Raw genomic sequence first — 27,372 nt, 5'->3', positions numbered from 1 at the left:
ATAAGCCATATAGGTGTTATGCAATTCTTCTTCTTTTTATGAAATATCTTTTGCACCGGGTTAAAAATATCCGAACATATCATAAATTGAATGCAATTAATTCAAAGTTACACTAAATAAATCATCTGATGATAGTGATGGAATGAAACACGTTGTATTTCTAGATTAAAGTTTAAGAAGTGAAAAGTTATTACTCGGAATCAGCTAGTCCCGTGTGAGTACATTTGTAAGACATTTTCATTCAGACATCTCGATTATGAAGTAAACCTCACATGGCATTTTATTTTTCAAAAGTCAGGTTCATAACCTTTGTGTATCAACACGTGTTTTTCCCGGCAATTTAGTTTCAAATGTTGGTAACGCAAAACATTGGCCGATGTATATATTATCTTGTAGAAACAATTGATCATAAACGTTGATTTAGTGGTAAAGAACATTAAATAATGAATGCCGTGTAAGTTAAGAATTGATGTTTGTTAGTAACCAAAGGCTTTATTACATTTATAACATTTCTATGCAGGAATCAAATTATACGTTAAAGAGAATTGATTTTCCAGTTCTAACTCATTCCGCAAAAAACAAATTGAATGTGTACATTCATGTACTCTTCAAAATAAATGGAAAAATACAAAAAAAATCGAATAACGAAATAGCACAATAGATATGTTAGTTCTTTAAATAACTTCTATAAGCACTGAAAGTCATCTGCATGAATTAAGTAGAAAGTTTACACACACCTTTCTACCATGATATTCTTGCATTCGCATTATCCATAAGGCAATTTTGTTTTAGTTAATTGACTTTATGCTCGGATATTTCTGTTATTGCATTTCTCTTGTCCTCCAGTACTGTTTGGTAGTTACTGTTAAAAAACCTATTTAAACTAAAACCACCAAAACTACAGTGTAGAAGAGTATGTATCATTCAATCCAGCGAATGAAATTTGTGTCTTCTTCTTTCTTTCAATAACGTCGAATAAAACATATGATCAGTACATGACAATGAAATAAATTAATTAAGACACAGAAAAAGAAGTAAACAATCTAGCACATTTAGACTATTACTGTATTTACTGATACTGGAATTGTTATACATCATGTATCAATATTATTTTAACTTAAGTTCTTTTCAGCAACAGATTTACATCGCCCGAAATCTTTTAAAAGAAGGGGAGGTTTGAGATCTATAAAATATCTTTTGACCCTTTCATATGTTCATGGTCTGTCCAAATTCTATTAGCTATATCACCCCGTATTATACGTGAAACGTATTGCGATCAAATTAAAAAAAAACACCTGCTCATGCAAAAACTGAAAACGTAGACAAAACAATGAATAAAAATGGTTATGTCAGCATCTTTTACATATGAGTGTTGAAGGTTGTATTTGTCCTACATCGCCAATAATCATATAATACGGTATGAAATGAACATTTTTAAAAATGCTTCATTTTTGGTCTTAAATTTGTGTCTTTCAGAAGCTAGGGTCTCAATTTTGTTGGTATTCGAATTATAAGAAAGTTTAGAGAAAAAATAAGACCTCAGCACCAATTAATCTTTGATAAAAAAAAATATCGTTTTTTGCAACGATCTGACATTTGATTTCAACTAAAATACAGGAAACTGTAACATAAACCGATTATATTTTAAACCTCAGATCGATACTTGATAGTAGCGAAAGATTGAATATTTATCGTTTTATCAATTTATAAATTTAAATTCATGGTTTATGAAAATAATCAATTCTTTACAATGGGGATTAAAATAGCTTTAAAGATAAAAGACGTTTACCTTAGCTGTATTTGGCAAAACTTTTAGGAATTTTGGTCCTTAATGCTCTTCAACTTCGTACTTTGTTTGGCCTTTTAAACTTTTTTGGATTCGAGCGTCAATGATGAGTCTTTTGTAGACGAAACGCGCGTCTGGCGTATATATAAAACTTAGTCCTGGTATCTATGATGAGTTTATTTACTATTAATTCCTGTTCGGAAGTATAAATGAGTTGATTATTTGCAATGTCAGACATTATTCATATTAAGAGATTTGATATATGACCATCGTTACTATCTAAACTGAGAAAAAAAATGTCTAGCCAAGATATTTCTGAAATATTTCATTTCTCAATCAGTTGCAATTTATCGCAAGGAATCCAAACTATGTACTACATTTTTATATCCATTAGAAGGACATTTATTGGAATTGAATGGCGGCAAAGCAAACCACAACCAAGTACTTATATAAGTCTTACTGAAGCTCATGTGGCGCACGATAACGGTATTATTTTTTTGTTGTTTTGTCTAGAAATATCGTGCAAATAGTTATCTTGCCCTAGAGATACGATCTTGCGTCTATTTTTCAAAAAACAAAAAAGTAATTTATCCTCACTTTTTGTGCTCACGCTAAAGATATTTCGTAAACCTTGATTGTGTGGGATATCGGAAATTAATAACGAACTTGCCGCCAATTATATATACTTGATATAAATTATTTCTTTTCGTCAAACTTCTGTTGTCATGAGAAATCTTTTATAACACTTGATCTTATAATATATGTTTGTAAGTGACTGAATAACAAGCAAGAACATACCTACCTATAGTTTGTTTTCGAACTAATTTACAATCTGTGCCTAGTGACACAGAGAATCTCATAACATAAATTTAAGCTACTGCATGTATCTAATTAAAAAAGTGAAGTAATTGCTTTCACTGAATCTAAAATATATGTTACTAAACACTCTCTATAAATTAAAAGAGAAACAATTCTTCAATGTTTCTTCAATGTCGAAGTTTGTCTGTTGACATACATACCATTTATTGAATTGCACAGAGTAAAATTCTCCATATTCTAACTAAGACCATTTTTTAATGATGCACGTGTATACAGAAATGCACCGGTTTCCATAAGATGACATCGCATGTCTTTCTGCAATAGTAAGGCTCATTTGACATAAAGGGGCACAAATTGTCATATTTATGTAAAATATTATCAAAATAAGTTTTTTCATCTTACACATGTACTAGTCCCCCACAAATTTTCCAAATAACCAGAGATTATTTCCAATGTTTCGTAAACTTTAAAAAAAATAACCCACCATTAACTACTAGTTCTCTTTAAACCGCAACAACAGTTACAAATAGTTTTTAATTCTATTTAACACCCTGCATCTACAATGGCAGTTTTTTTTTTTTATGAAAACGGTAAAAATGAATGTCTCAAGTATGTAGAAAAAAATGAAGCTATTCTTTTCTTAAAGAAAAATATTGTATTTGTGAAAATGTACGGAAGCTTTCTAACTGTTTATGGGGTGTTTAATATCGATAACTTTCACTCATATTTTTCCGATCAAGGAAAATGTCCAATTTTAATACAAATGAATAACATTATTCCGATCACGTCTTAATCGTTAGCACATTAAATTGTGTTTGTAATAAATATATTTACATGTATAGAATTTCGTACAATCTTTAACCCATAAAACCAATAGCTATAAGAGTTTGTTAACCGATAAGTGATGTCAAATATTGCTAGCCCACTGAACATATACTATTGTGAACTCGTTAGCGAATGGTTTTCTCCTCCTTTTCGTTTATTGACATGTCAATTTACAACTTTTCTATATAAAGCTTATATAAAGTTTGAAATCTGTGTAAGTATATTGACACTATTTTCTTCATTAATTCAGTATATACTTTAACAGATTTGGTGATTGTGATTTGGTGAGATGCTAACTAAATGATGTATTTATCTGATTTTCCAAACAACTTGATGTGGAATACAGGACACGATCGATCTTACAATGAATGTTGCTTTAGAATTGATTCTTTCGAAATCTTTACTACTCTGTGTAGCACCGAGACTGTTTTATGTCATACGCATGTGCGACACTTTTTTGAATGAATAGGATATATTTGAATTAACGATACACAATGTTGAGGTATACATGCCAAGTGTGTTTTAATATGGAATATTTTGCTCGACTTCTTTTTATTATAATGCCATGGTTTTATCCTCAATGGTAAGTAATGAATTCAAATGTTTTGTCAAAATATTTTAAAAATGCTTATAGAAATGACTTTATACATACCTTTTAAACAGTTATCAAATAAGCCTGTGGTCTTTTTTCATATCTAATAGAACACGGTCTAGAAATTGAGTTACTGTCACACACAAAATGAAGATATGTCATATTAAGACTTGGAGCTCGAAGTGTACGAGGAACCATTATACACAAGAATGTGAATTAATGCTAGAATATAGACACTTTAATGAACACCAATGAGTAAAGACACTACAAGATTTTTAATGAAAATAACCTTTCTTAATTGACCATCACTAGGAACGCTTTAGCTAAAAAATTGAAAAGCCAGGATTTTTTTTTATTTCTTTAAAAGGTATATGAGCAAAAGGGACACAAAATAATACTTTAAAACCATGTCGACCTCAGGTGCTATAAAAGTGTAAGCTTACCCTGCTCCGCAAAGTTGGGATATCCATCACTTATCAATTTGCCTTTATTGCTTTATCAAACTGAGTAAGCCGTAAAAGTTAAAGTTTCTTGTATGTGTAACAAAGATAAACAAAGAAATGACCCTTTCTGTAAAACATTGGTGACGCACGTGAGCGACGTTAGTTAGATTTAATTTTACGAAGCCAAGGTGGTTGTGTGGTCTAGCGGGACGGCTACATTACAGGGATTTGGTATCACGATATCTCAGAAGCATGGGTTCGAATCCCGGCGAGGAAAGAACCAAAAAAAATTTAAATAAAATTGCGAAAGCAAATTTACAGATCTAACATTGTTGGGTTGATGTTTAGACGAGTTGTGGATATATATAAAATTATCTATAGTAAAGGATCCTACAAATTAATGTAAGATACAGTCACAGAAAATAATTATATTTATTAGTACGTCTGAGCCAGCATCTTACATTAATTTGTAGGATCCTAGGATAAAAGAATACATATATCTGTAATGTGTAAATAATTCTACTGACCATCAAATGCATTGTAGTATGATAAGTATCCACTGAAAGTTGGTTGAATTCTTATTTTTTATAACAGGGGACGGTTTTAATTGTTAGTATTAATTTTTGACAAGTAGTCTTCCATGACAATATGATCATGGTAGCCATTTTGCTGGCTAGTTTTGATTCAGGTGAGACACTATACAACATCTGTCTATCATTAACAATATATTGAAACCCTATGCGACAAGTTTATGGTAGTTTTGCTATACTTTTATAGCAGTATGAACTAACTGTGGTGTAACTAGGTCTAGAGTATAAGACATTGAACGTTAGTTATACGGCCCCTGGGAGTCTTCTAATGTTTGTTGATATTTACATAATTGTCTAGTCTCAGTTTCATTCGCAGGAGATGTTTTGTTAAACATCAACGAGCTGTACAGGAACACCAATAATTCATACCCCTATTGACTTCTAAGTTAAATTCTGCAACTTCAAAGCTTTTTATACTATATTTACCTTAGGTGTATATGTTACAGTGAATTTGTATAATCAGTGATTATGTAGAATCCCTGAAATTTTCAGTGATTATGTAGAATCACTTGCCAGTTAAGGGATTATGTATAATCACTAAAATTTTCAGGGATTATGTATAATAACTAGAAAGAACGTCAGGGATTATACATAATAACTGAAATGATGAAATAGTTTTATTTATAAAGAAAATTAATAAAAGTTGAATAATTTATGCTATAAAATCATATCAAAACAGCATTACACTGTAGACATAAATTGTAAAATGTTAAGCACAAAATATCAAATGATAACCCTATGTAATTAAGAAATGTTAGGCACAATACATAAACTAATATGCTTCACATCTGTTTTTACCACAAGTTCCACATTTTAGAAAATATTTTCCTTCACATATCGAATCAGATGGTATGACCCGCCTTAGAGAAATAAAGTGTTCAGTAAAAACATCTGTAGGTACCTCCCAAAAAAGGGGAATTAGCAACCTCGAACTTGTTCGAGCAAAATACCATTGTTCTTGAGCCTTTCGACTTTAGCAAGACATAGCGATCCTACATTCTGTCGGCGTCGTCTTCGGTGGCGTCCACAAATATTCACTCTGTGGTTAAAGTTTTTTGAAAATTAAATAACTTTCTTGAATTGTGCAAAAACAAAATGTACCAAACTTTGATAGAAGCTTGTTTATGATCATAAGATAGTATCCAGAAGTAAATTTTGTTAGAATAAGTTCCAATTTTTCTATTTTATACTTATAAATGGACTTAGTTTTTCTGCCAAGAAACATTACATTCACTTTGTGGTTAATTTTTTTTTTTTAATTTTGATAATTTTCTTGAACTAACCTAGATTTGTACCAAACTTGGATTGAAGCATGTTTCTAATCATAAAGATAGTATCAAGAGGTAAATTTTGTTAAAAAAATCAATTTCTACCGTATTTTACTTATAAAAGGACTTAGTTTTTCTTCCAGTTATATGTTCCATAATCTTCTTCACCATTTGTTTTACATGTATCACAAATAATATGCTCTGTAGATTTACAAATAGGACCTGACTGTCCATTTGGCGATGGCTTCTTAAAATAAACAAACAATATGTGTAATGTTATCGCTATAATGGGAATCTTGATATTATTAATTTTGAAGTCTTCAACTTTATCTGAAACCCTCTGTTGGTTTTATCTTTAAGATCATCCCTGTGTTTAAAAGCAAAATTATTCACCTGGCAAGGAAATTAAACTGGAATATGAAGGTAAAATGATAACTTGTCTATATATATATATATATTTTATCAAACAAAGGATCCTCAAATTATTCATAATCCCTGAAATTATATAAGGGAATTTGTAGAATAATTAAAATTTTCAGTGATTATGTAAAACCACTGGTCATCTTCGGGAATTATATATAACTACTAATGATTTTAGTGATTCTACATATTCCCTGAAAAATCAGGGATTCTACATAATCCCTGATTATACAAATTCACTGTAACATATATAAAGGGATAGTCATTTCATGTTTAAACTTTAACTAATCCTGAATTGTGCATAAAGAAAATCAACAAATATTTAATTGTATATTAGAGCACCCTTGATCCCGTAAGTTGGGTAGTAGCTCCTGACTTGGGACAGGCACATAAAGAATGACACACTGGTGTAACCGTACAACATAAGGACAAACTATAAAGTTTAAAAAAAAAACTGTCCCAAATCAGAAGCATGGAATAGAGTGGTTGTCGTTGTAGCTGTGTATCATATTTGTTTTCGTTATTGTTTTGGAAGCTTTCTCGTTTGAAGTATGTAACATTTTTCATTTCGGGACTTTGTTCATTTTTGAAGGACGCACCACATGGTGACCCACAATTTCTGTGTCTCTTGGTTTCTTGGGAAGTTTTGTTTCATTGGCAATCAAACTATAAATATCCCTAAAACAAAAAGTACAGATCTGAAAATACTCGTAGTTACAATCATATAAGAACTAATGAAAAAATCATGTATCTTGTGTATCGAAGACTAAAATAGTAATCGGTACACATCCAAAATCCATTGGATTTAGTGTAAACATGTCACTAACAGTCGCATGCCAAATAAAGGTATTGGCATATTGTAGCATCGTAAAGGTACATATTTGTAATATTTAGTATGGTTTTAATTTACTGATAACTAAATGATTATTCATACCTATAAAAACATAAATCAAAGATTAAATAATTGTGTTGACTGGGTAACATTTAAGAAGATGTTTATTTAAAGAATTGATACGTTTACCCGGATCAAATCTCAATCTCGGACTCGGTTGATAACATCATAGTTAAATTAAAGAAAGTATTTGTTTATGTCTTATGATTTGTGTAGGTTATTTTGTGGAATTTTAATCCATTAAATTTTGCTTGTTGACTTTTGTCAGTTTGTTATTAAGTTATTTGTAGACTTTTCTTTGTTTTAAACCGTAGTTCTCTGTCTACTTTTCATTTACGATATCTAGCTTTGACTAGTGAAAAATATCTACCATCAGTGAATATTACAAAAAAAAGTCAAACTCGAAGGTCATCGCTACAACATTAAATTACGAGAACTGCTCATATATATCGTAGGTAAATCTCTGAAATACTGCATAGCTAAAAAGTAAAATTACAAAAAAACTGAACTCCGAGGAAAATTCAAACGGAAAGTTCCTAATCGAATAGCAAAATCAAAAGCCAAAACACATCAAACGATGGATAACAACTGTCATATACTTGATTTGGTACAGGCATTTTCTTGTTCAGAAAATGATGGATTGAACCTGATTTTATAGTTAACTAAACCTCTCACTTGTATTCAAGTCGGATAAAGGATACAATGACCATAAAATCATTAACACGATTAAAATTCAAAAAACCAATATGATGGGTGACTAACTATTGTAAATTGCATCAAAAGAGTCTGGTTCTGGTTAAGTGTTGTCGATGAACGGATATCCAGAAAAGTGAATCGCACGTAGGTAATTCATAAAGTATAATTTTTTTCTTTGACTTGGATATGATAAGAAATAGATTACTTTACAAAAGTGTTGATGATTTTTTTGGCCATTTAGCAAAATGTAATTACATTGTATGATAAGGTCTCGAAATATTGAGAGCTCCAATACTGATAAAAGAGGTCGAGGATATATTTAATGCAGTCACATCAATCATAACAAACCGAGAGCTGTTCGTTATTGGCATAAACCAAATAATTAGTTAAACGTTAGGAAGATAAATTGTTTTTGTAACACATAGAATAATAAAATTATGAATATAACGATTAGAAAATTGAATCCAAATCCAAATTACAACCTTCAGAATTTAATCTCACTAATACATCTTGAGGTAAACTCTCGATAATAAAAGTGTTGATTTGATTGTAATAAAAAAATAATTAAACACTCGTTGCTTAAATAATGGTGTAACTGTACAAATTATTATGATTTCCATGATTAGAAATTTTCGTAAAGTGAAGAATCAATTGTAATTCAAGCTTAAAATTTAGCTTTATCAATTGTATACTTGCAACCGTGATGGTGTCTGTAGGAGTCAGACTTATCAAGTCGGCTTCTATTGAATGTTATAATCACTTTAACTGACTAATATTAAATAAAGCTGTATTACTTTTTGTATCGAAGAATATGAAAAATATTCAACTAACTTTTTTTGGGGTGCACAAACTAACGATATTTGTACTAGATAAGTTTTGCACTTTCGATGATCATTTTTAATCAGCTGATACTCATGGTTTCTTTACTATCTACATATTATTATTAAACAGGAGAAAGTTTCAAATTTTATTAAAACGAGATTTGATTGCAACTGTATTTGCTGCAATCAATATAAATCCTGCTTTATGATGAAAAAGGTAAATATACTAGATGTAGAAATAATAATCTGAAATTGCCATGATATGACGATTAGATTTGTGAATCTTCTCCTTGACAATATCTAATTAAAAAATAAGGATATGTGGTATGATTGCCAATGAGACATCTATTTATAAAAGTTTCAATGAAGTGGATGTGAGCAATTATAGGCAATCGTACGGCCTCAAACCATGAGAAAAATTAAACAATATGCACAGCTATAAAAAGCACAGACATGAAAAATATGTAACAATTCAATTAAGAAAACTAACCGCCTAGCGTTTGTCTGTGTTTCACTGCAGTGTTGCCCTTGGTTTTTGTTATGACCCGAATGGTTTTCGCTTTATTAACAACCACTGAACTATGGCTCCTCGGTTAGTGCAGGCACAAACAGAATGAGGCCCCTTACTATAAAAAAATCAGTTTAAAAAGGCTGAATACAAATAATTTTGTGATTTTACATGTAACAAAAACATAGAGTAGATGGGGCATGTACTGGTACTTCCCCTCAACTTCCCCTGATTTAATGTAATGACGTCACAACCAGTGAAAAGCATGACCTTGTGTAATGCAAAACTAAAGTTATCGACATATTGTAAAATTGAGAATGGAATTTGGGAATGTGTCAAAGAGACAACAACCCGATCATAGAAAAAAAACAACAGCAGAAGGTCACCAACAGGTCTTCAATGTGGCGAGAAATTCCCGCACCCGGAGGCGTCATTCAGCTAGCCCCTTAACATATATATACTAGTTCAGTGATAATGAACGCCATACTAAACTCCAAATTGTACACAAGAAACTAAAATTAGAATAATGCAAGACTTACAAAGGCCAGAGGCTCCCGACTTGGGACAGGTGCAAAAATGAGGCGGGGTTAAACATATTTATGAAATCTCGACCCTCCCCCTATACCTCTAGCCAATGTAGAGAAGTAAACGCATAACAATACACACATTAAAATTCAGTTCATTTACTATCACTGGGTCGATGCCACTGCTGTTAGAGATTTATTTTCCCGAGGGTATCACAAGCCCAGTAGTCAGCATTTTTGTGCTGACATGAATTATCATTGATATGGTTATATTCATAAATTAACTGTTTACAACATTTTGAATTTTTTGAAATACTAAGGCTTTTCTACCTCAGGCATAGATTACCTTAGCTGTATTTTGAAAAACCTTTGGGAATATGGGTCCTCAAAGCTCTTCAACTTTGTACTTTATTTTGGATTCGAGCGTCACTGATGAGTCTTTTTTTTATTAGACGAAACGCGTGTCTGGCGTATATACTAAATTAAGTCCTGGTATCTATGATGAGTTTATTCAAGAGAAGTCCGAGTCTGATGTCAGAAGATGTAACCAAAGAAAATAAACAAAATGACAATAATACATAAATAACAACAGACTACTAGCAGTTAAATGACATGCCAGCTCCAGACTTCAATTAAACTGATTGAAAGATTATGATATCATCATATGAATATCAGACACAAACTTCCCGTTAGGGGTTTAGTATCATACCATGTAGTACCGTGAAAGAACATATGTGTAATATTTAGTATGGATGTAATATACTGATAACAAAATAGATATTTCTACAAATAAAACTATTGAAAAGACAACCTTTTAGAATAAGTTTATTAAAAGGATTGATAAGTTTACCTGGATTGTATGCAAGTTTTTTCGATATCGGGATATAACATCGCCGTAATATAAAGAATATGCTATCCCGTTCAACATTATGTACCTTTAGGTACCGCCAAAATTGCAGACCAAATCTTTGTACCTATGGAAGACTTAAGTAAAAATTTAAAGTAGTTTGTGGTTATGAAATCTGACTTAATAATTTACCAGAAGTACATAGATTGTGCTCATTGAAATCGAAAACGAGTAAGTTTTGGTGATAAGGTTATCATAAAGACATGAAAGATGAAAGTATTCACAAAGTGAGCCTTGTTAATATAGTCTATACATCAGTCTATGACCAAATTAAGTACAGAAAAATCCGTATCAAGTTCAATGTATATAACACAAAAAATACTGAGAAGTCATCATGGTAATGAATTTTCTGTGAATAGTTAATTCTATAACTAGTAGTATACCGCAGAATTTTACCGAAACGAACTTTAAGTGAATCAAATATGCCTAAATATAATTGCGCTTTTTTTTACTGTTTATCTCTGTTTATTAAACTGTGATGTACGTTTGTCTGTTCTTACGGTATGTATAGTTCTGTTTTGTATGTCCGTTTCTTTTGTTGTTTAAGTCCGGTGCTTTTGATTAATTTGTTGTCGTTGTCAGTTTTTAGTTTCTTTGACGTGTTTTGTATACTGTTGATTGTATTTTAACAGTTCTTCGTTTTTTGTCATGATATTGTCAGTTTGTTTTTGACTAACTTTTTTTTTGGTATCTTTCGTCTTTATGTTGTCATTTGGTGGTGTCCTTCATATTTGTTTGACTTTCAGACTTTTGTCTACCTGGGTTTTTTACGCTACCTTTTATAGGTTATCATACGGTAGGTGTTATCTCGTTGATTAATGCAGTACGGTGACAAATATTTGATGACATCCACGTAAATAGACACTGGTCATATGTTGTATTTTTATATAAGACTTGAGTTAGTGAGGTCAAGAGTATTTTATATATTTTTTTGTACTTTTTACCTCTTAGATTTTCATGAAATGTTTAATTACCACAACGTTGTAATATTCAGTCTTAAATAGTACTAAAGTATTATCTGATGAGTTAAGCCTTTTTCAACTTATTTTTATAGTTCGTTCTTATGTTGTACTGTTATACCACTGTCCCAGGTTAGGGGAGGGTTGGGGATCCCGCTAACATGTTTAACACCGCCACATTATTTATGTATGTGCCTGTCTCAAGTCAGGAGCCTGTAATTCAGTGGTTGTCGTTTGTTTATGTGTTACATATTTGTTTTTCGTTCATTTTTTTTTTACATAAATAAGGCCGTTAGTTTTCTCGTTTGAATTGTTTTACATTGTCTTATCGGGGCCTCTTATAGCTGACTATATGCGGTTTGGGCTTTGCTCATTGTTGAAGGCCGTACGGTGACCTATAATTGTTAATGTTTGTGTCATTTTGGTCTTTTGTGGATAGTTGTCTCATTGGCAATCATACCACATCTTTTTTATATTATTTGTATACTTTAAAAACATAGGCTTCCAATGGGCGTTGGGTGCATTGATTGAATACTATTTTTTTTTCATTTCTAGCAAGTGAAATAAATTTAAGTCGGGTTTTTTTTTCTAGTCTTTTTTTGTTTAAAATGTTCATGCTCTAAAGGATACTTAGTATTCTATTTGTCTACAATCCATAGTCAAACTAGTATCATACATAAAAAATGATATCATTGTTGGATTATTAACAATTGAAGAGTATCCTGTATTCTACAAAATATAGTATAAGTAATAAAATATCAAGAAAATGATTAAATGATGTTTCCTTGCCGATACATCTTCAAAGGATTGCATCAGCTCACTACAAAACACAACCTAAAGTCAAATTTCAATTAAATGCAGGGCTCTTATATAGTGAAAATACTTATAAGATGGTTAAATAAACAAAATATCAACAGGCGCGGATACATTTAAATATCTTTTAATCCTCAGAATATTTATTTTAATCAATGTTTTTTTTCCTATGTTAACATAAGAAAATCGAATTAGAATATATTTAGATATTGCACTTGTTATGATGTTGAAATTTCTCCAGAAAGTATCCAAATTCTGTTATGTATAGGCCAATACATCACGCTTGTCAATTATCAAATACTAATATTTGAATTCGTCCATCATATAAATATAATCAATACAACACCGTCAAAGGTTAAAATAATTTGTGTGAATACATTTATGATTCATTAAAAACGCTATTCATTCTAATATCTTAGGGACTAATGTAAACATTTTGAATGGTTGTAATTTGCCAGAAAAAAGCGCTTCGGACGCATGAAACAATTAAACGTTTTTATCACGCTTTTTATGTTTTTAATGATCTTCGTTTCGGTCGCCAATGTTAAAATACCATGCGAAACTATATCTTTTTATTTGCCTGGTAGATAATGAAATATAAACGCAGTCGTAACTTTCAAGTGTTTGTTTTGAGCGTTTTGAATTTACGATAAAGGTATTTTTAGAAGAAAAAAAATGACTGGCACTGAAACATGTCTAATGGTATAGTGACATGTCTTCCTGTGATCTGATGCCCAGTGAAACAGCACATTGAAATCTTGGTGCAATGTGTCGGTCTAGTACAAAACACATTTAGATAACATTAACATTTACTAGTCTTGATTTCATGTAGAATTTATTACAAAACGTCAAACGGCAATCCATCAGCATAATCAAATGGAATTAGCTTGACAGTTGATTTTTGCTCAATTTAAAACACCAAATCAATTGCAAATATAGTGGTCTGTTTTGCAAACAATAAAAAGTAGGGCCAAACATACCTTTTGATATTATATTTTAAAACTAAGAAGGAGTAACAGTGAAACTTTTAACACTCAAGACAATGTCGATAACTCCATTACTAATGTTATTCATTTTAGCAAGTAGATTCAGTATGTGCCATATATTGTTTATATTTAGTCATACAAAGTATTTTGCTAGCTATTAAACCTGGGTTAATCCACTTATTTTAACATAACAAAAAGCATATGCCTAGTCAGGAATAAGACATATGTTTTCCATTCGTTTACAGTTAATGAATACAAGCTGAACCGTGATGTCATTGTATGGTACTCTTTAATTAGGGACTTTCCGTATTGAATACTCTTTTAAGCTCCTTGATTTTGTTAATTATACGTTTGACAAGAAAGATGCCAAAATGCCATCAATACTTGAATATCTGAATACTGATGTTCTCATATGAAATAAAAAGAAGTTATCATTTTTCTTTAATTTCATGTTCCGCTTTATAGATGATACTCTCTGACAAAAGTATTCAAAGTTTATAGTGAGTCTGTTGGACGCATCTATTCGATCAAAATTAAAATAAAGAAAACCACATATACGATTACATTTGCCTTCTATCTTGACTTGCATCTCGGAATTGAGGATAAGTATCAGTTTAGAACTAAACTCTCCTACTTGATACGATATTCCACACCTTTCGTTCTATAGCACTGTTTCCTTGATTGAAATGTCCGCTTATATGGAAACTATTGAGCCATGTTTTCTAGTGGTACAGTTGGCTGGTCATTACGAAATGTCTGTGTTTACGATATTGTTAACCCAATCCCGTCATTATCCCCTCTTATTTTTTCAACATCGAGTGAGACATGTTATCGAATATGTACTTATATGGGCAATAAGACTGGTTCAAGTGTTCATTATACTGGAGCAACTATGTTTACCCAAGTCTTTATTTTTCATTTTTTCAGTTATTGTTGCTCAGTTTTTATTTTTAATTAAGTGTTTTGTTGAAGTTCTACATATTTATTTCAATGACTTAGCAGTATTTCCTCGACTTTTCGTGTTCTGCAGGCTATTGTGTCGCATATTTCGCCTCTATTTTAGTTATTATTGTAGTTCTTTATAGTTCTGATTTTCTTAAACAACTCTTATATTTGATTGTGAAAATTTGTCAGCATTTTAACACATTTCAGAATACCACTTCAGGAAACCAGTTATATTTAGGAGTCATTAGATTGTATATTTATCATAAATATGTTTTACCGATGAAAAATACCAGACAATAATCCAGAATAACAGAGGTTAACTGATCCACAAATATTTTTTTTTCTTTTCTGGCGAACTGTAGGATGTGTTTTTAATCAGGAATATGTTACCTTAGCTGTATTTGGCAAAATGTTTAGGAATTTTAGGTCCTCAATGTTCTTCATCTTTGTACTTCATTGTAAACTTTTTTTCATTTGAGAGTCACTGGTGAGTCTTGTGTAGGCTAAACGCGCGTCCGGCGCAAATACATAGTTTCAACCATGGTATCTAGGTGGTTCTAGCAATTTTACACGGTTACAACGAATCTTCTTAATTTTTAAATTGTTTTTCGCTGAAGATATTGAACTGGTTGAGCAGGAACTGGTAGTATGATAGATGGAAACACATGAATAGTAGTATCAGTCGAAAGTCATAACAAATGTTTCAGATTTGATGGTAACATTAAGCATCGAATACAACCTACGTTAGCGGTTATTGATTTTTTGCAACCACGTAAATTGCTCGCTAATCGATGACTTCAAAACATACAAATATTTTTCATAACAGAATATTAAAAAAGAATAGCACAAAGAAAAATCTTATCCGAACGTAATCTTCCTATTTAGTTATAATTCTCATCTCCAAATGTCAAGTGACCAAGTCTAGAGATCCTCGGAGAATTCTTTTGTGTATATATACATTTTACTGTGTCGCATTAAAGTGTAACTAATGTAGTTTGACAAATGAATAGCAATAACTTATCCGTCTCCAGACATTTCCCTCACAGTTTGGACTGTTTATGTTGACAACCAAATAGAAATCATGCGAGATAAGAGTGTTTTATCATGAGTGCTGTATGAAATATACTGAAACGTGTCGAACATTGAAGAACATTTTGCATGTTTGAACACAAAATAAGTCAAAAAACGATTATATCTGTGATTTTTTAAATAAACACTGGTAAATGATCAAAACAATGATTTATTATATGACGATATGAGCGTCACTGATGAGTCTTATGTAGACGAAACGCGCGTCTGGCGTACTAAATTATAATCCTGGTACCTTTGATAACTAATTGCAACTTTCTACCTGCGTAATGGAGATGCGTTTTTCCCTTTGTTGAAAATTGATAAGTTTGTGTCGAATGATTTAAATTTGTTCTAGCAACCGAAGCAAAATATTATAATTTGCACCGTTGAACGCACACTTCTAGCTTTTATTTCATCAAAAACAACGTTGGTTATGTGGCAGTGAGGATTATTATGTCAATATTATTTCCCTTGTTTAAACTATAAATTTCATATTTCTTTATTTAAGAATTTCCATGAAGTTTATTCAGTATATATTTGTTAAATTGCAAAGCTTTTGCTATTTGAATTCATTGGTTAAAGATATTCATTTATATTGTAAAGATTGATATTTGCATCGTTGCAAAACCTTTGATTACCTTTTTGCGAGATACTTATTTGATATAACTGGATTGAGATTAAGATGTAGAATCCTCTGAGGACTGAAATTCAGTCCAACCATTCTTTAGGTTAGTGCATCTGCTACTTGCCTTATTGCATTCTCCATTTCTACTTAAATGTACGTTTGGCTTAAGACGATAAAAGTTGTATTTTATTGATTAAATTATATATTGTTTTCTCTGTGTTTGGTTTTCATTTACTTAGATATTTCTTAACGCTGTTACATTTGACATCAATCGTCTCCGTATAAATCAGTTCACAAACCAGAACAAGCTGTGGTCCGCATTCCCGAAATCTCAAGCAGAATCGTTCCTGCTACAGACAAACTTTACTAATTGAGCTACAGTTTGTACATAAGTCGGACAGACCAGCTCTTCAGTACTAGTGTTATATAAATTGTACATTGTGTCCGTAAATTACCAAATAATTCATAAGTTTTGTTACTGGATTTCAACTCACTCTGGAAAAGTTAATCAATAACCAAACTTAGTCTTGTGTGTTATTTCTACCTCAGTGGTGAATATATGGGATTGTTAAATCTAGTATATTTTTTGGTACTTTTTTATGGTCTTCAACGTATGTAAGGATAAATAAGGTCTCCTATAAAACTGTTCTTATACTCTGTTGCATCATAACTGTTACAAAAACTCTCAAGTTTGAATAGAAGCTTAAAGTATATCTCAAAATACATCAGTTAGAATTCCTGAATACATTGTACAATTCTACAGTACCATATTATTATTTAGGATGAACGGATCATATAAACCGGATGGAAAATATGATACAAGCCCAAACGAATAAATATAAACGAGTCTAAATTAAAAACTACGTTCAAACCTATGATTGCGTTGGATAAATACCGCAATTTTTATACGTGGGCATGTAAAACAAATTTCGTTGTAAAAGGGTCTAAAAACAGCACAAACAACATTTTCCAAAAGACCAAAAAAGTGTAAAAGTATATTTAAACAAAACGCATTTGACTAACAGGTCGAAAACTGATGTTCTTTAACCCTGCTGTCTGCCATTGGCGATTGCCAAATAAATTTGATCACAAGATGTAACAAAATGGATCTTAATTTAAATTTCATACTTAACAGAATTTTTGTTTACTTGTGGCCATATATATAATTATATTAAACAAATGCCTGCAGACATGAATTCAATATGATGACAGAGTTCCTTTCTATTGACTTAATTCTAGTTAAAATTCATTCTGTTTGTATGAACATGCTACCCGGTTGTTTGTCATCCTGGTCATTAATTTTCAGGACGATAAAATAAAAATGCTACATATATTTACCTAGTGTTACGTTTTATTGAGCGGTGAATTGAATTTGGTTTACAGGGTAATAAATTGTTTGACAGGCAACCCTGGCTATCATCTGACGTTCTGCCTTATATGCAAAAAATTAAAACAACCATTTTTTTTTAATATTAAAATACGAAAAGGACAAATGTCTTGATCAAACTGTGATCAAATTAATTACCTCCTACTCTAAAGTCGACCTCGCCCATCAAGACATCCGAGGCGATGTAGTGTGCTGAACACATGATAAAAATAGTTAACTTTTTTTAACTTTTCATCGCGCATACATAAAACTATACAATTGATCATTTACTATTGTCTGTACGACTTGCTATGATTTACTCTCTCTTTATTATACTTTCACTGTACTTTCTTTTTTATTTTTATCATACTTAACACGGAAATAAAAAATGCACTTTTTTAGATCTATAAAAAAAAATAACTTAAGCTTGTAATGTTGATGATGACCTATCTGTCCTCGAAAAAAATATCCGTTCTACAGACCGTGCTTCTGTACAGACTTTATAAAAATTGTCAGACTTTTGTCATATTGGTTGCAGGTTCATGAATTTTATTATTGTATTTGGGGTAATCAAAATGTAAATGCTACATGGTTTTGACGGTTTGTTTCATGTCATTTACATTTTGATTTTGTCAAAACATTTTATCAATTGGATTATTTTCCCTTATGTTAACAAAGGGATTTTTCTCTTCTTTCATAAACATGTGTCGTACGGGTTGGAATCAATATCATATGTTCAATAAAAAAAAAACACAACATGAAAATAGAAAGATTGATGGATTATTATTGCTAATGAGACAACTATTCACCAGAGACCATGTCAATTGAAACTTCATTTCTTTGAACATGAAATAAAACGAATCATAGTCAGTACTTTTAGAGATAAATAAAAATATTGTCTGAATATGTGCTGATTTCAACATTTACGTTGTCTCGTTGAAGAAAAAAACCAGAAAGGGTGCTATCATCTTAATCAATCTCAATTTCTTTATATTTCAGTGGATGTCTGACTTCGCTTCGTAACACGTCAACCACTCTTGATAATTTATTGAAAAGCTACGACATCCGTTTAAGGCCTAACTTTGGAGGTATGTTAATTATGTATGTCTAAATCTGATTATCACTGTAAATGTTGAGTTTTTAGTGATACATGTCATCATATGAACAACTATCTAGTGACCTAGATTTGTTTTATCAGAACTGTAACTTCAATATCATTTATTAGAGTCAGTAAACAAAACTGAAAATCTTAGTTTCTCGCTCATCGTATTGTTTTTGCAGTTTATCTATTGTTCACGCTCAGTAAACCAATTTATTATAAATGACAAGTATAACAAAACCGAAGCTAAAACACCTTCCAAAAGCCGAAATCAATCTCAATATGAGACCATTGTTTTCAATATTTATAACGAAAATAATTTAACTGGTGATCTGTCATTCATTATTATTTAATCTGCGTCCAGTTTTCGTCGTATCTGTCGATATAAAAGTGATTTATGTGTTTTTCATTAATTAGTTATACGCTTCGTAAACCTGTTTGATTCGATGCATCGTTCAGTAATTTAATAAGAATCATATCACATTGATATTGGTGGTCAAATAGCTAAACCCTGGTCAGTTCAGTGTAAATCATTTTTTCAGAAGAACAAATATAGACAATTCAATTATCAATAGTCACACAAATTTTACGTTGGTTGTAATAACAACATAATTCAAAATCAAACATCCTCATTCTGAGCATCAAACATTGTTCATTTGATGTTAAAATGCTCCAAATGTCCACAATCCGGTTTCTTTTCCCGTATGTGAACTACCGAAAGAGACTTATTGGTGATTACACATGTGTAGCAGAATTAGTTTGCCATCCCGAGGCACATACAAGCACATCCAGTTTTTGGTGGCGTTCGGGTTGCTCAGTGTTTAATTTTCAATATTGGGTTGTGTGTACTGATACCAGTTGTATGTATTTTGGTATACTTCTTTCTTCTTTTCTGATATAGTCTTGTCAGTTTATGTAATAATGAGTTTGAATGTCCCTTTGGTATCTATAGTCTCTAATTTAGGGATCCAAATCAATAGCGATAGGAGTTGTTAATAATAACAGATATAAAGTTTGCTTTATGCTATGTTTTCAAAAGAATGAAAAAAAGTACTGACACAGAACTTTTTACACATTACATGTTGATGGAAAATTAACTATAATAACATAATATTTAGTGATAGAAAGAAAAGTAAACTATTGAATTTTTAAGATGCATTATGAAAATTAATGTACAGAAATGTGCTTTCAGAAAAGAAAAAAAATACTGATGGGGTTATAAAACTTGGATTTTTTTTTACTTTAAACCGAATGAAGAAAAGTATTTGAGTTTATCCCCGTATATGACAGAGTAGAAAAAAACAAATTACCCAAAAAAAGTTTTAGGTTAGGTTTATTAAAGTTGAATTTACAATCCAAAAAGGCGGAAGACATCCATTCTATCTTAATCAACACAAAGTTTTATTTTTGACCTTTTTACCATTTATGTCGATTTGTTTTGTTCGCACATCGTTGTCAAAACAAAAGAATTTGATAAGACTGTCATATAAGTGAGAGGTCTAGCTGTTTATAAAACCAGGTTCCATCCACCATTTTCTACATAAAATATCCCTGTCCCAAATCATAAATACGATTGTTGTTATCCAATTGTTAAATGTGTTTGTGCTATTGACTTTTCCATTTGATTAGGGACTTCCCGATTTGGATTTTCCTCGGAGTTCAGTATTTTTGTGATTTTACTTTTTACTCGGTTTTCTGGACATCAATGGCTTTCATTTTTTTATGCAATATTTGATATTCAAAAAGGAGTTAAGATAATTTTCCTTTGTCTGTATGTTTTGAGGTATAATATTGCTTTAAAAGGATAATACGAATATCCTAAAACTATAGACAGTGCAACATATAACAACAAAAACTGACACTTTTGAGAAATGAAATAACAAATACTGACAAACGACAACTAATAACACATGGTCCAGATACTATGATTAGATACAGCAGTCAGATATGTATTACGTGACAACTAAAAACCACTTCCGTTAGTCATTATACATCTTAAATTAAATTAACTATTGCCTTTTTCATTTATTTTATAGTTTAATGCAAATAGAATACCATTATATTTAAATAAATATAATGACGAGTCCTTTCGAACTGATGTATACCATGTTTTTTTTCTTGTGTTGTTTTATTAACACAATTGTGCCAGGTTAAAGGGTTAATAGTTTTACATGCAGTTTGTCATCACAGGTTCTTATATGGATATACATTATTGGTTTCCCTCATCGTTGACGCCCTGTTCTGTGAGAGGACATCGTCTATATAGCAGAAGAATACATAAGATTTATCATTTAACTGATTTTACTGCGCTTAGCTTTATGATATACATACAGCATTAGACTGCAAAATGTGTTTTAAATAAAGAAAAAGTTTTTCAACTAGCTGAACATGATTGCAAACTTTATTTCTTGACTACTTTAACGCCTTCAGTTAAAAAAATACCACTGTAATGCCCAAACGTCACCATTTCCCTAAATTTTCCGATAAGAAATCTTTCAAGGATTTTCAGAAAACATCAAACTTAAGTCAGAAAATCTCAAAATATCCCAAAATTCCCTACACGTTGATGTGACAGTGGTTAGTCATACCTCACTACATGTTAAAGAGCGTGAAGGTATTACCGATTTCCCCCCATACCGGTCTATTTGTACATGCATGCATTTTCCAAAGAGCCTGCTTGTGGTCAGTCAAAACCTAACTACATGGTAATGTGACTTATTTTCTTAATCTTCGCTAATTGTTACCAAATCTTTGGTTAGTCAAACCCTCATCTCACCATATGTTATAAGCATTTGGTTATTTAAAACCTCACTACATGGCATTGTGACTGTATTTATTCTAATCTCGCTTCATGTTGATATGCCTCTGGATAGACAAAAACCTCTCTACATGTTCATAAACTCGTGGTTAGTAAAAACCTTATATCAGAATATAATAAAGAGCATGTGGTTATTCAAAGCTCTGCAAAGTTTTCTATGACTGTGGTTAGTCAAAATCTCGCATCATGTGGTAAGTGAAAACGTCGCTATATATTAATGTAACTGTGTTTAGTCCACTTCGCTATATAAATATATGCCTTTGAAATAATTGTGTTTTCGGTTGTCTTGGCTGATTTAAAAAAATATCCAGATTTAAGTCGAATTAAACTTTGACATTTGCATAGACAATAGTTTATTGTTAAATACACTTATTTCTTTGGTTTTCATTTTCTTCAGAGATTTAGGTCCTCTTTTTGTGATTAATCAATCAAAAATTCATTTTCATTTATCGTAAAATCTTTTTAATCATATATATTAATGGCATTTTACATATCAATTTTACAGAAAATCTATTTTATATTATCCCTTGTAAAATTCCTGATACCTTGTGTAAATATACTGTATTGGATCAAAAACCGTCTGTTTTACTCAATAATCCTTCAAACAAACGAGTAATTTCAAAGTGTAATCAAATACAAAATATTATATTATGCATGCAGTTAATCGTGCACATGATTAGGAACTGATTTTCTGTCAAACGAAATGTCAATAAATCAAAAACTAATTTCACTGGAAAATGAATAAACAAAGTGCATCCACAAGTTTATGAGGGAATTGATGTTACGTAATCAAATATTAAGATATGTTAAGGAAAGAACTTTGAACGTTCGACTATAAAAGTTACACAAAAGGAACGAAGATAAATGTAAAAACCATAGCAAATTTATAAAGTCTATGTTAAAGTAGGTTATTATTACTCAAGAAATCAATTGAAGAATATGGAAGGCAACAAGTGTAAGAACAAGCTTATATTCCTACTAGGTCACTATCTAATATAAAAAATGTTGTGTATGCAACATTTAATTGAAAAGATATGAACCTTCCTATTATGAATGATTGTTACATGATGTTTTCAAAAATAACACAGACACGGGTTTATACAAAATTTGATCCTGGTATCTATGGTGAGTTTATTTATGTTAAACTCAATAAAAATGACAAAAAAAACCTCAAATCGCTGAAACTTAAACTGAAACAAATCATGTTTCAACGAGGCGACTGTATGGAGAAATTATAAACAGCGCACACGAAAAAATAACACGAACAACTTAACTTTAACACGTTTCAATATGTTAGAAAACCACTTACCTGATTACAGCTTGAGTAGTTGGTATTTTTAATCTTTTTCTCAGACTCTCTTCAAGTCATCTATTGTAGTTTGATTTAAGTATTTTTTTTTCCCGACAAATTCATATTAAGCCCAATTTCAAGTAGAACACTTTCAAACCAACAGTTCAGTACCATGGTACTAACATGAACAAACAAATATTGGCTTATGTTGATAATTTAGCTTAGTTTCTCTGTTCATCAGACTTGGACTTCTTTAATTAAACAGAATTTTACTGAGCGTTTTTTTGTGTGGTTTATATTTTTCCACATTGGCTAGAGGTATTGGAAGAAGTTACGATATCGCTAAACGTGTTCAGCCCCACAGCATTATTGCGCCACGTTCCAAGACAGAAACTACTTGCATTTGTCAGGAATGTATATTTAGGAGATATGGAGATAACAGTATTGTATTTTAAGCTCCGATGACATCAATTAAAAATTTGATGGTCGTAATTTTTTTTTACTGGCGGCACGTACTGGTATTTGCGACCATTAAATCCTCATTTGATGCCGTCAGCGCTTAAAATTCAATATTGCTATCTCCATTCTAATGAAACAGACAGAAAACAACGTTAAAGCATGTATTTGAAATCTGTCATAAGTCCTGTTTTTTAAAGGCAATGGTTACCTCATAGACAGTTATCAACCAAAACCTTGAGGAACCGGTTGAAATCAGTTCGACTGAAGTCGAGAAGGGTAATAAGGCGTCCCATGTTAACTGACCGAAATCGACAACTGCGTTTGGCAAGGTGCTTAGCTCGTTGTGGTTGAAACTTGATAAACTGGTGCGAGATCCATTAATGGTCAGACGAGAACCGGTTTCTTCTGCATGTAACAGATGGCAGATTAAGAGTTTTGAGACATTAGAATACAGCACATACTCCTAAGAACATCAAAGCAACTGTCCCTTACGATGGAGGCGCTGTGATGGTATGGGGATGCATCTCTCATGACAGCACATTGGACTTGGTCACTATAAGATGAAATCTTAATGGTGATGAGTACATCAGAGAAGTTCTTTGGCCAGTAGTACCATATTTTTATAACCACCCATGAACTGCAAGACCTGTGTTTATGGATGACAACGTTAGGCCGCATCGTGCAAGGGTGGTTACTGCATTTCTGCAAGGCGAAGCAGTTACTGCTCTTCCGTGGTCTGCCACGAGCCTGTATTTAAATAGATAGAGCATATTTGGGGCACGTTAGGCTGTCGGGTACAGGCAACCGAACCACCTGTAAAACATAACGTTAGTTAGAAGCAACGTTGCATAAGGAAATCCGCAGGATTGAGGCCTGCAACTAATCACGTGGTGGTTTCACCCGATATTTAATACTGAACTATGTATAACGTTAACAGACTTACAATAGACGTTTTCTAAGTGAAATGAAAAAAAATCCTTCCAGTCTGCATTACTAATCATGGCATCAATTGTCCCAGGATCCCAGGTCCCTTATCGTAATGTTTGTCAATTCGAAAAAACGTAGGGATGCTTAACTTTTTCTTGTGTATATTACAATCATTAAATCTATTTCTGTAAAGACTCAATAAACACAATATCGGTGTTAAATAAATATAGGGTGAATTCATTTATATATCTTTTTCCTTTACTGTTAAGATTTTTTAATATATTTGTGGTGTTAATGCACTAGTGGTAGTATTTCTGAAATACTCACATTTTTATACTTTTTGTTGGATTTTGTAGGCCAAAGACTGGACATCGGTATCGAGTTGATTGTTGTGAGCTTTGACGCTATATCTGAAGTAAATATGGTAAGTATAGGTATGTCTTATTTTGTTAATCGTCGTAAGTTGGACGCAATATAGCTAAGGTCAAATTAGTTTGTATGAACGTGGTTGATTGTAGTGAACTTTGAAGTTATATCTGTATTCCAGATGGTTTGTGCGAAAAGAGGTGAATAAGAAATCAAACTAAATCAAACTATGATTTAATCCCCGATCTTTTATTTTACAATAAAAATTACAAACAAAATGTTATGGGTATATTTTGAAATAACAAGAACAAGAATTAAAAAAAGGCTCACAAGTTTGCTCTGTTCCATGTAAAAATGGCATCAAACATTCTAGCAGCCATAAGTATCTGCTAGTTTTTTTGTGTTTTTTTTTTTATCTATGTACGTGATGAAATTATGATGAAGATGTTTTGAGCTCTGTATTAAACTTTCGTTGAACTACTTCTCAGTGCATAGATAATCATAGTCCTAAGTTTACTTTATGAAACAAACGATCGATACGAAAAAGTAAAGATTTGTAAATTTCACATGGTTAAACGGAAATTTAGATTATTTTTGGCATTTTCAAAGCAAATTAAGTCTGACAAATTTCAACCTGCAAATAGTCAATGTTTTGATATAGGAACCGAAAGAAATCAGTTTGATAGTAAAAATAATGGAGACGCATATGGCAGGAGATTTTAATTGACAAATACTTGTTACGGAAACGTCAGCCGGTCTGAAAGGTTGAAAAATTACATCACCTAAAAATATGTAGGACATAATTTATCTGAATAATCAGAATTTACCATTATAATCATTGTTTGCTTTTTGCTTGCTAAACGTCCAGTAGCAATTGTTTCGTGCATATGTAGACGAGAAATAGTTAACACCTATCTAATAGGTAATGCAATGTAGGCCGATCGGTATGACAGTTGAAAATTTAACATTGGATATGTTATATTTAGAAAGGGAGTTGATATCTAGCATTCCCGTAGGCATATCAGGTCCCCAGTAGGCCACCTACGGGTTGTTACGTTCAGATCAGGTCCCCAGTAGGCCACCTACGGGTTGTTACGTTCAGATCAGGTCCCCAGTAGGCCACCTACGGGTTGTTACGTTCAGATCAGGTCCCCAGTAGGCCACCTACGGGTTGTTACGTAAAAATATCTACACAATTCATCAGATTAGACGACTCCATTCTGACTGCATGCGTAAATTACGTCATGTGCAGCCAAACAGAGGCAATACTTAGGCAAGAGTTATATTACTATCGGAATGGGAGAAGTCGATTGACATTACTTCAAGAACTCGTTCAATGCTTTGTTGGCAAATTATAATTATGATATCGTTGAAAGATTTCCTTATTTTTATTTTTCAAACAAAAAGATTCAATGATGTCATTCAAACAAGCTATTATAATAGATGTGCTTGCTGAATAAAGTTTAAACCAGAAATATTTTCTTAGTCAAAACAGTTCACATCACTATACTTCGTCATTTACTTGAATCTCAAGGGACCTGCATTTTAAAAGAATTACTGTATATGATGAAACGGTATAATGTCGTTAACAGTTTTTTTAAGTTTTTAATTGTTTACCCTACCTGATATTTTAATTGTTTACCCTACCTTATATTTCAATTGTTTACCCTACCTTATATTTCAATTGCTTACCCTACTTTACATTTTAATTGTTTACCCTACCTAACATTTTAATTGTTTGCCCTACCTTATATTTTAATTGTTTATTCTACCCATATTTCAATTGTTTACCCTACCTTACATTTCAATTGTTTACCCTACCTTACATTTTAATTGTTTACCCTACCTTACATTTTAATTGTTTACCCTACCTTAAGCCTCGGTCACACCTTACCGGATAAGACGAACGGACGCCTAACGGATGAAAATAAAAGTTGTCCGTTGACAAAATTGTTATCCGTTGGGCGTCCGTTGATGTACTGACCAACTAAAACGGACGCCTAACGAATGCATAACGGACATGCAACGGATATGCAACGGACGAGAAACGGAGACGTAACGGACAGAACGGACGTCGAACGTACATCCAACGGACGAGTACCGCATAAAACGGACACCTAACGGAAGCGTACCGGATAAAACGGATAAACAAGATATACGAAAAAATTAAAGGCGACAATAATAATACATGTAAATCGCATTGATATAATTGAAAAAGTTTTAGTTATGTAATTAAGTAAATAGATTTTATTTAGAGTCGGCATATATATACATAATAACAGACAAAACATGAGCTCTGGTGAGCTTTTTAACCGACTATCACATAAAAATTCATGCAAATACTACCAAACAAAATTGAAAAAAACATGCAATATAATGAAAGCAAATCTATTTGATTTGTGAGCCTCCAGAGTCAAAGTTCTGTGTAACTGTTTTTTGTTTGTTTTTCAAAATGCCGCTAAAGGGCAGTGTCTGACCTGAATAAGTTTAACAGCTGCTTGATTGTGAAGATGTGCCCTTACTCTAAGATCGATTATGAATAATAAGAATTCATGA

At 31.8% G+C, this 27,372-nt stretch overlaps 1 protein-coding gene across 1 annotated transcript in view; it reads left to right on the top strand.

The window, feature by feature from the left end:
* Positions 1-3,649: 3,649 nt before the first annotated feature.
* LOC134696240 (gamma-aminobutyric acid receptor subunit beta-like) overlaps positions 3,650-27,372 on the top strand; it is a 52,601-nt gene continuing 28,878 nt past the window's right edge. Inside the window, exons 1-3 of the mRNA XM_063557923.1 lie at positions 3,650-4,013; positions 18,856-18,944; positions 24,807-24,874. Coding sequence (XP_063413993.1) covers positions 3,925-4,013; positions 18,856-18,944; positions 24,807-24,874 — 246 coding nt within the window. The 5' untranslated portion in view covers positions 3,650-3,924. The remainder of the gene's footprint in view (positions 4,014-18,855; positions 18,945-24,806; positions 24,875-27,372) is intronic.

Source organism: Mytilus trossulus, chromosome 14 (assembly GCF_036588685.1).
Source record: "Mytilus trossulus isolate FHL-02 chromosome 14, PNRI_Mtr1.1.1.hap1, whole genome shotgun sequence".
In the NCBI taxonomy this organism is placed as follows: Eukaryota; Metazoa; Mollusca; class Bivalvia; order Mytilida; family Mytilidae; genus Mytilus; species Mytilus trossulus.
The sequence above is the reverse complement of the archived record's forward strand: the minus strand, read 5'-3'. Positions and strand labels throughout refer to the sequence as shown.